The sequence below is a fragment of the Cotesia glomerata genome, linkage group LG7 (assembly GCF_020080835.1).
Source record: "Cotesia glomerata isolate CgM1 linkage group LG7, MPM_Cglom_v2.3, whole genome shotgun sequence".
Classification (NCBI taxonomy): Eukaryota; Metazoa; Arthropoda; class Insecta; order Hymenoptera; family Braconidae; genus Cotesia; species Cotesia glomerata.
The window spans coordinates 20,967,390-20,976,772 of record NC_058164.1 but is presented as its reverse complement, the minus strand read 5'-3'; the positions used below and the strand labels follow the sequence as shown (position 1 = coordinate 20,976,772).

The following is a 9,383-nucleotide window of genomic DNA, read 5'->3' as shown; positions in this document are numbered from 1 at the left end:
TTAAAAAAGATTCGACGCACTACAATCTACATAGAAGTAGTTACCATCTGTAAATTTGTTTCACTATAGATGGAACTAGGTTCCATCCAAGATGGAAGCCAGTTAAATCTTGTTTTTTTCCCGTGTAGGCGCTATATATATGGATTACCCGTACTGAAAAAAAATATATGCCGCATATACGGGGGCAAAAAAAAGTATGTGGCGTATATATTTTATATGTACGACGTATATGTATTTTTGTCAGCATATATGCGTATATATATTTTTTCAGTGTGGGTAGCCAATATAGGAAACAAAGCATAATCTGAAGGTTATTTTAAAACAGTTTTTTGATTGTAGCAAGATTGTCTTTGTAATTTTCAATCCGACTCTATATCAAAATCGCGATTTTCAATATGATATTCATCGTCGAAAAATGATTTTATGATTGGAAATAAATAGAAGATTGATTAATTGATTAGATAGCTGATTTTATTTACAGCCTCATGTAGTGAGTTTATGTAAGTTTCCTTTGATAAAGTATGGTGTTTATACTGTTCGATAGCAGTCACTTGTCTTAGTTGCAATTTTCAGGGAATAGTTTCCGGAGCTTATAATTACAGTTTATCGACGAAATTACTTAATATATTTTTCGCTGAGACAAGTTTTACCCAAAAATGATTTTGAGTGCTCTAATTGTTTTGACAGCGCAATTTTTTAGCGTACAGGTATTTTGAATTTTGATAATTAAGATCGTGTATCATTTAAACTTTTACTTAATTTTTTTTTCATAATATATTAACAGTACGTTGTTTATTTTCTAGGGAAACTTTGTTGTACTTCTCAAAGATATAGATTGTCCACTTTTCAATGAAGAATTTTTCACAGAACCGGATGCCTACATTGATGATAATAATGCAATATTTTTTAATACTACAATAGTAAAAGAGCTCTTACCAACAACTCAAGTAATAAATTATAATAGTTATTAACTTTCAGTTTTCTTGGTCATAATATATTTTTCAAATATATACTTAAATCAGAAATTCTTCGAAGTCTGTGATAAATTTCATTTAAAAATTGACTGTGATATGTAATTTTTTATGGGAAAACATTTTTTAAAATTGAAAAACAAAATGTTAATGTTTTTCTGAAAACACAAAAAAAAATCTCAAGGAAAGATTAAAAAAAAATACTTCACTATTTCTCAGTTTTTTTAATTTCTAATCAATGAATACTCTAAAAAACCAAATGGTATAGGTGTTAATATCGCTGGTATTAAATCGTGATACCCAAAGCGGTGTTGAATTAACACTTTTGGAAGAGTTTAACTTTACGTTCGCTGTTAAAATACTGTTTGAATATTTTTCCATGTTTAAAAATTTTTTTGTCACACTAATGCTAACTATATCACCATAATTTTAGTGAATTTACCAACAACAATTAATTACACGAAAAGAAATTTTCTTTAAAAATTACTATTAAAATCTCAGTAATCGTGGGACATTCGTAAATTCCTGATCTAATTACGATTCTTTCAACAATTATTCACATTAACAATGTAAAAAATCCAGAAAAGTACCATTAATTTTTACTGTATACCGGTAAAAAATAATAAACGTAAAAAATTAATTAGATTAAACGTTCTTTTTACTGATTTAATCTTAAAAATTACAGTAAAATCAAAAGATTTTACTGAAACTACTATAAAATTTACCGGAGTCTCCGGTAAAAAAGAATCTAAGTAACGGTACTATCCACCAACTTTGAGGCAGCGCTGCAATCGCTGTAGACTTCTCAGCTGTTTACAAAATTTCACATGTCAGTGATCAGTTGACACTGAATTACAGTTAATTCTAACAAACATTTATATAATAAAATTTTATGCATTTAGTTAACTATTAATTGTAAAGGTGTGCTTTAATGACATTCGCAATTATCTATAAATATTTGCTATCATTCTATATATATATATATAGATTGTAAAGTGAAATAACCTAAAAAAATGAATTGAATTAAAAAAATCAAACAAAACTTTTAATGTTGTTAAATTAAAATCAAATTTTTTTTAAACATAAAACCTATAAAATTAATAATAATAATATTCCATTAATAGCAATATGTCCAATAATAATTCTATTCCATGTGTGCGGTAAGCTGCATTGAAAATTAAAAAATTTTTTTTACCGGAGACTCCGGTAGATTTTACTCACACAACTGTAAAAAGTATTTCTGTTTCTAGTAAATGGTAAAGCAGCACCGTAGTGTCTCTCGATTATAATACAGTCCGGTAATTTTTCTCGTTAATTTAAGGGTAAATTTTAAAGAAAATTTCTTTCCGTGTACAAAAACTTATAGACGGCTAATGATAATTCTGTTTTTCAAAGTAAATCATATTAGATGATGTATTTTTTATAACAAGAATTTTGAGGTGTGTCGAATCAAATTTCTTTTTTAAGTGAAATCGAATTTTGTATCAAAAGACAAAAGTTGTAAATGGCCTACATTTTGCAATTGATTTTTTTACTATTTTGACCAGAATGACACTGTGCTAGAATGTTATTGAATTTCTTAAGCGCGAACACAAAGGTATCGCCAAAAACTCAAGATTCCAACATTTTAGCATATCGTAACGTCCACGTTTTCAAATAATTCTATCTAATTAATCCCCGGCTCGAAATTTGCTCGCCGGAGTCCAGGGTCATAAACGGGGATCACATTATAAATAACAAAATATAAACAAAACACTTCATTTTAAATAAATCAAAGAAAAAGTAAACCTCTTTATTGGCCTGATCATGTTAATAAACGATATAAACAATATAAGCAAATTAAACAATCTAAACAATACATTAGAACACACTTTTCACACATATTTGCGGTTCAAAATCATTAACGCGGTTCAAAATCAAGAAACAATATAAACAATATAAGCAATATACACTAATACAATAGAAACTTTCTATCCAAACATACACGACGGTGTTCACGGTTCAGACTCAAAAATGCGGTCTACAAAACTCTAACTAGTTTCCCAATATCACCCTCCCCCCCTCAGGGCGACTAGCCGTCACCCCTGAGGGTCCTAACTCTACCCCGAGAGCAAGCGGAGAGTATCCTCCTCGCTCCCACCTACACGGCTTACCTACCGTACCTCAGCTGAAGGCCTCGGCACGGGGAGTCGCACTTTCATCCGGTCGGTCCATGATACTTACCTGGGCCTTGTTCAGACTCCAGATAGAGTATAATCCTCTAGAATTACTTGGTGAAGAGTATTCACCCGAGTAATTCTCCTGAGAAAGAATTGCTTGTCAAAATTATTTTCAAAACGGAACTTAACACATTTTTGAATCATCACTACAAACGAAACATCTTCGCCATCTATCGAGGCTCGCGCAAGCTCAACGATCGTCAAAATAAATCTAAGTTTTTATTCTACAAATAATTTTTCACAAAATTACTTTCTATTTTAATCGCCATTTCTTTCATTATCCATCCATTCATTTCGTCAAATTCACAATTCTTTATTATTTTAATCCTAATTTCTTCCATTCTCTATCCATTCGTCGCTTTCCCATACTAAATCTTGCTTGGGACTTATAAAATTTTCGCTTACCTAAATTATTTCTCACAAAATAATAATCGTCATGTCTTTCATTATATATCCATTCGTCGCTTTCCCATACTAAATCTTGTTCGGAACTTAGAATAATTTTCCCAGTCTTTTAATTTCTTTTGCTCGCTTAATTCGCTCGGCTTCATAATAATTTCTCACACGCTTAATTTCTAAATTTAATCATACGTTCGGTAACAATGATATAATATTATTAACTAAATAAATACAATAATTAAATAATAATCGCCGCACTAATAACAATAATTGTTTCTATTAATTTTTAAGTAATTAATAAAAATAAAACTAAAATACTCAAATACAAAAAGTAAAATCTTGGTCATAATATTAAATCGTATTTGGCGGTCGAAATGTATATAAATAATCCAACAAGCATTCTGTTACACAAAAAATGATGTCTGAACATTAGAATTTTTAACTCGCTACTACTGGTTTCTCCCCGGTTTTCGAAAATCGATTTCTCACCAAATCTCTATGATTGAAGGTCCTGAGAAGCTATTCTGACTATTTCTACGAGGGTGTCTCTTCGCGTGCGCCAGCGCGCGCGTGTGTATGTGTATGTGTGTGTAACTCCTTATAATTTTAGAATGGCTTGACCGATCAAAACGTGGTTGGCGGCATTCGAAAGAGTATCGTTGCCGTCAAATTTTTTGTGAGTTTTAATCAATTCGACTTGATAGATTTTGAGAAATCTCAAAAATAAAATTGTCAAAAAAATTTTTTTGAATTACTTTTAAATTAAATTACTTTTAAACTAGTGTATCGATCGATTCCAAAAACTAATCAGCTCTTAACCTTAGAAAACAACATTGATTGCCTCAAACTGCATCAAAATCGGTTCATTCGTTTAAGAGAAATGACTATCGGAAAATTAGAAAAAAAGTATTTTTTTATATAACTTCGAAATTCCTTTCCGGATCACTTAGTAAGCAAGAGATAATCTTTTGTGCTCAAAAACTTGCGTCGATCATCATAAACCGCATAATAACCGGTCAAATTGTTCAAGAGATAGTTAATTTTAAAAGATTTCGAAAAAGTTTTTTTTTACTATAACTTCAAAATTTTATGTTAAATCGTTTGGAAGGTCATGAATAATCTCTTTGTGCTCAAAAAAAAAACGTCGAATGCTACAAGTCACATAAAAAACGATTGATTCGATCGGAAGATATTGCAATTTAAAATTTTCAAAAAAGTATGTATGTACAATAGGGTGCTTCATCTTTAGGCGATATTTTTTTTTCTCTGTGCTATCTGAAAATCTGATACTTCATAAAAAATAAAAAATTATGCCGCCGGGTAAAAGGCTTTAAGTGCAGTAGCGGCTTAGCTCATTTAAAAATTCAATTTCCTATTTAAATAACATAGAAAAAGTTTTTTTTTCGGTTTCAACTTGATTTTTCAACGTGAAAAAAATTTTTTTGGGAAAAACGCGTGTATAGTTTTTGTAGAGCATAAAATTTGCTACAAAAGTTCTTCTGCGTAAATCCCCCCCGACTAACAGCTTTTGAGTTAAGGATCGATATTGTTTTGACTTGTACAGATTCCAAATTCCCTCGAATTAGCCTGTACTTTTTATCCATGTGATTTTTCTAGCTAATATTAATTGTAACTTTCAATGCGCAATCATTATAACATTTCCGTGGCTTTCTTACAAAAATGAATAATAAAATTGTCACGAAGAAAAAAATTTGAAATAAGCATTGAGTTTCAATTGAAGTAATTGCAGGTCTCATAAGTGAAATTGAAATCTGCCTAGCTTAAAATGCGACGAATTTTCTGTTAACTGAAATTTTCTCCGTGGCGTTAATTTTTTATAGAAAATTAGTGTACATGTTTTTTATGAATTCTATTGAAATAAGTAGCCAAATTTCTTTCCCACATCTCAAGTGCTTGGAAAATGCACTCATTTTAATCTGTTACATTCCCGCGCATCCCCGTAATCAAAGAATTCATCGGTTATGTGATCTGCGACAGTAAAATGAATGTAAAATTCTTAGTCCGTTGACTGAATAACTACATGTAATGTTAAATTTTGAAAACATCACAATGACTTTTTCTCTGCCACCAGTCCGGTCAAAATCGGTTGATTCGTTCGAGAGATATCATGAACGAAAGAAAACCAAAAAAAGTGTTTTTTCGGAATAACTCCGAAATTCCTAGCGCGATCAATTTAAAATTTGAAGATTTTTCAAAGAACTCAAAAAACTGCGTTGAATGCCGTAAACCGCGAGAAAATCGGTTTATTCATTCAAAAGTTATTGCGGTTTAAAAATTCAAAAAATAGTGTCTTATCAAATCTCTATCAGAGCTCAAAAGCATAGGAAAACAATCTCTTTGAGCTCGGGGAGCTCAAAATAACCCAAAAATTGTTTTTGAGCTCGAAGAACTCAAAAACGTCATTGGTGCAATTTTAAGCGCCTAAGTATGAAATTAGCGGGAAGTTGCAGGATGGCCTTCAGGGTAAACCGTTTTCCTAATTTTTTTTTTTTAAATTGCATGTATTTACTTTTACACTCTCATGCATGTGCTCGGATAATTATTTTTTTGTACCATTAAATTGTTTCTCTGGTACAAAAAAATAATTATCAGAGCACATGCATGAGAGTGTAAAAGTAAATACATGCAATTTCAAAAAAAAAAATTTTTTTTAATTAAGAAAAAAAATAGAACGAAACGTCTGTCCACGATCGGATTGGTCTAAAAACTTTCTATATTGGTCCAAGTTTTCTTGAGAATTTTTTTCAAAAAAATCGAAGGAGGCATACATTTCGAAAAAATGTTTTTTTTGCTTAAAACTTAAAAAAAAATAGGAATAAATCAAAGAAGATCAAAGAGGTATTTTTTTCTTGAAAGAGCATTAAAAAACAAAAATTTTGAAAAAAACGGGACCCCGATAGCTGTATTTTTCACGAAGTTATAGCTCTTCCAAAAAAAAAATTTGAATTTTGGAAAAAATCAATATCTCAGAAACAGGTGGTCAAAAAAGTTTTAAAAAATTGATGAAGGTGTTTTTTGACGGTATTGAAAACATAAAATTTTCAAAAAAATTGGAGAGGTCGACCTAAAAAAGTGGCCGATTTGGTATGAAATGCCTCATATATATAGATTATTTGATGTAAAAATAATAAATCTTAATTTAGAAATGATTTGATGTGAAATATAATAAACATTAATCTTCGCAGCTGTATAACTCAAAAGCTGTTGGTTTGAGGGGATTTACGCAGAGGAACTTTTTGTAGAAAATTTTATGCTCTACAAAAATTATACACGCGTTTTTCCCAAAAAAATTTTTTTCACGTCAAAAAATCAAGTTGAAACCGATAAAAAATTTTTTTCTGTGTTATTTAAATAGGAAATTGAATTTTTAAATGAGCTAAGCCGCTATTTCACTTAAAGCCTTTTACCCGGTGGCATAATTTTTTATTTGTTATTAAGTATCAGATTTTCAGGTAGCTTAGAGAAAAAAAAATATCGCCTAAAAATGAAGCACCCTAATGTACAACTACTAAATCTCCGAGCTCGAAAAGCTCAAAACTTTAGAAAACAATTTACCGAGCGTTTTGAAATCGTACATAGCAGAAAGTACCAGGAATAGCCTGCAGGGTCAACCGTTTCCAAAATTTTTTTTCTATTGACGTTTAATAATAAATTATTAAAAAGTTGAAAATAGTATTGATGAGATTATTAGTGAAAACTTGTTGTGTATTTAAATTTTACGTCGATTAATTAACGTATAACCCGAGTGCTTAAGAACTGCACATTTGGAACAACTTCACTTTTTTAACTTCCCGCTGAGAAAATTAAAAATTTTCAAAAATCGGGAAGTTATTGGTTTTACTCCGTTTTGAGAAAATCGAGTGTGTGTGTATGGAAATCTCTTATAACTTTTGAACGGCTCGACCGATCGGATCGAAAGAGGCGGCGATCCAAAGAATATCATTGCCATTAAATCTCGTAAAAATTTGAATCAATCCGGTTTGCTAGATTTTGAGAAATCTCAAAAATAAAATTTTCAAAAAATCGATTTTTTGGAATAACTTCTAAACGGCTTCACCAATCAATTCCAAAAACTAATCAACTCTCAACATCAAACAACCACGTCGATTTCCACCAGTCCTGTCAAAATCGGTTGATCGGTGAACTCTTTAAGCTCGGAGAGTTCGGCGAAATAACATATAAATTGTATTTCTGAGCTCGAAGAGCCCAAAAACGTCATAAGTGCAATTTTAAGCGCTTAGATATGGAATTAGTGGGAAATTGCAGGGATGGCCTTTAGGATTAACCGTTTTCCAGATTTTTTTCTAAAGCATACGATCACAAAGGCTACATTATGAGTATGAGTTGAAAATACATTAATAGGACTTACTTTTTTCTGGACACAACCTAGGCACAAGAATAATTTCTCGGCTCAGGAATTTTTTCTTTTAACTCAAGAAATACATTTTCTTCAAAATATAGTTCTTGGTTCAAGATTTGTTTTTTTGAATCCAGCTAACTTTTCTATTAGTGCGTCATAACATTCAACGGTGTTAAATTAAGTTCATTTTTACACCGTTTTTTAACAGAATATGAGAAATTATTAAACACAACTGATTTGTCATTTTCAGGGATATTTGGCAATAATAGGAGCATCATTGGGTGAATATGTCGTAAACACAGGATTCGATATACAAATGCCCTTATGTGACATGATGAATGAACCTGTTATCCTGGGCCCTCTTCTTCGTGTGTTTGGATTTTCTGAAGATAATTGTCCACCTAAAATGGTAAGACTATAGATCCATTTAAATCATTAAAATTAAAAAAAGTTTTTTTACTAGAGGCGTTATATTTTTTGTCATTTCCTCAACATGACTGAATTAATTTGTAAAATTTGTGTAACTTAGATCCTATTGATTATTAATTTCTATTTTTTTTATTTTAATATTTTTAGGGTGTTTATGGCAGTGAAGGTTATACTTTACCAACAGCTACGTTCCCAGATGATTTTCCTCGCAACCAATATCAATCACTTTTTGAACTCACAATCGAGGGTAAAAAATTAATCATCGTGAATATATTCTTTGAAATTCAATAAAGCTTAGCGAAACTTCAATGTCATGCATTTGAATGTTGTCCATTGAAGACAATGTAAACCAAATGTAAAAATTCAATTAATTCGTCATTAAATATTTAATGAAAGTATGGTCGATTATAGAAAAATTACTTGACACAAAAATAGTCTCATTTTGCTGTTCTCTGTTTGTATTGTAAGCTGTTGATGGAATAAATTCAAATTTACTGATTAAGCTGTTGGCTCTGCATTTTTTTATTTACTTACCTTTTTAAATTTGGGAAACAGAAGAGGATTCAAATTCATATTTTGAAGTTCGAAGAACTCAAAAATTAACTTATAGGTAAATTTTCGTATATTTTAAGAATAATGTTGAGAAAAAAACAAAAAAAAGTTAGGAAAATCCAAAAGTGCACGCCTTATAATCTCATTTTCTATAATAAAATAGATTAAAATAAATTACAAATACTTTTAAATCTTTCGCGCCATTGTCCACTCAGAAAAGAAAAGTACTGCGCATGTGTTGTGAACAAACCTTATTTACATAGATACAGATACACAAACAATAATTGGATTTTAGTTTATTGCTATAGTTATAATATTAAACTAGCAGGTCACCCCGGCTTCGCACGGGTATTTAACAAAAATGTTTAAATTAATTATGATGTAATATAGCCTATGTCGCCCGGGGATAGTGTAGTTTCCCAACGATGAAAA

At 30.6% G+C, this 9,383-nt stretch overlaps 1 protein-coding gene across 1 annotated transcript; it reads left to right on the top strand.

Annotated features, from left to right (window-relative positions):
* Positions 1-514: 514 nt before the first annotated feature.
* LOC123268589 lies at positions 515-8,901 on the top strand. Its single transcript, XM_044733814.1, has 4 exons — positions 515-707; positions 804-947; positions 8,221-8,379; positions 8,547-8,901. Exons 1-4 carry the CDS (start codon positions 657-659, stop codon positions 8,688-8,690), a joined length of 498 nt encoding a protein of 165 aa, XP_044589749.1. The 5' UTR covers positions 515-656; the 3' UTR covers positions 8,691-8,901.
* Positions 8,902-9,383: the final 482 nt, after the last annotated feature.

Bases quoted from the DNA above. Each gene is read 5' to 3' on its own strand.
- LOC123268589 (XM_044733814.1), top strand. From the start codon at position 657: ATGATTTTGAGTGCTCTAATTGTTTTGACAGCGCAATTTTTTAGCGTA. The intron at 708-803 runs GTATTTTGAATT...TTTATTTTCTAG, and splicing joins CGCAATTTTTTAGCGTACAG to GGAAACTTTGTTGTACTTCT. The intron at 948-8,220 runs GTAATAAATTAT...TGTCATTTTCAG, and splicing joins AGCTCTTACCAACAACTCAA to GGATATTTGGCAATAATAGG.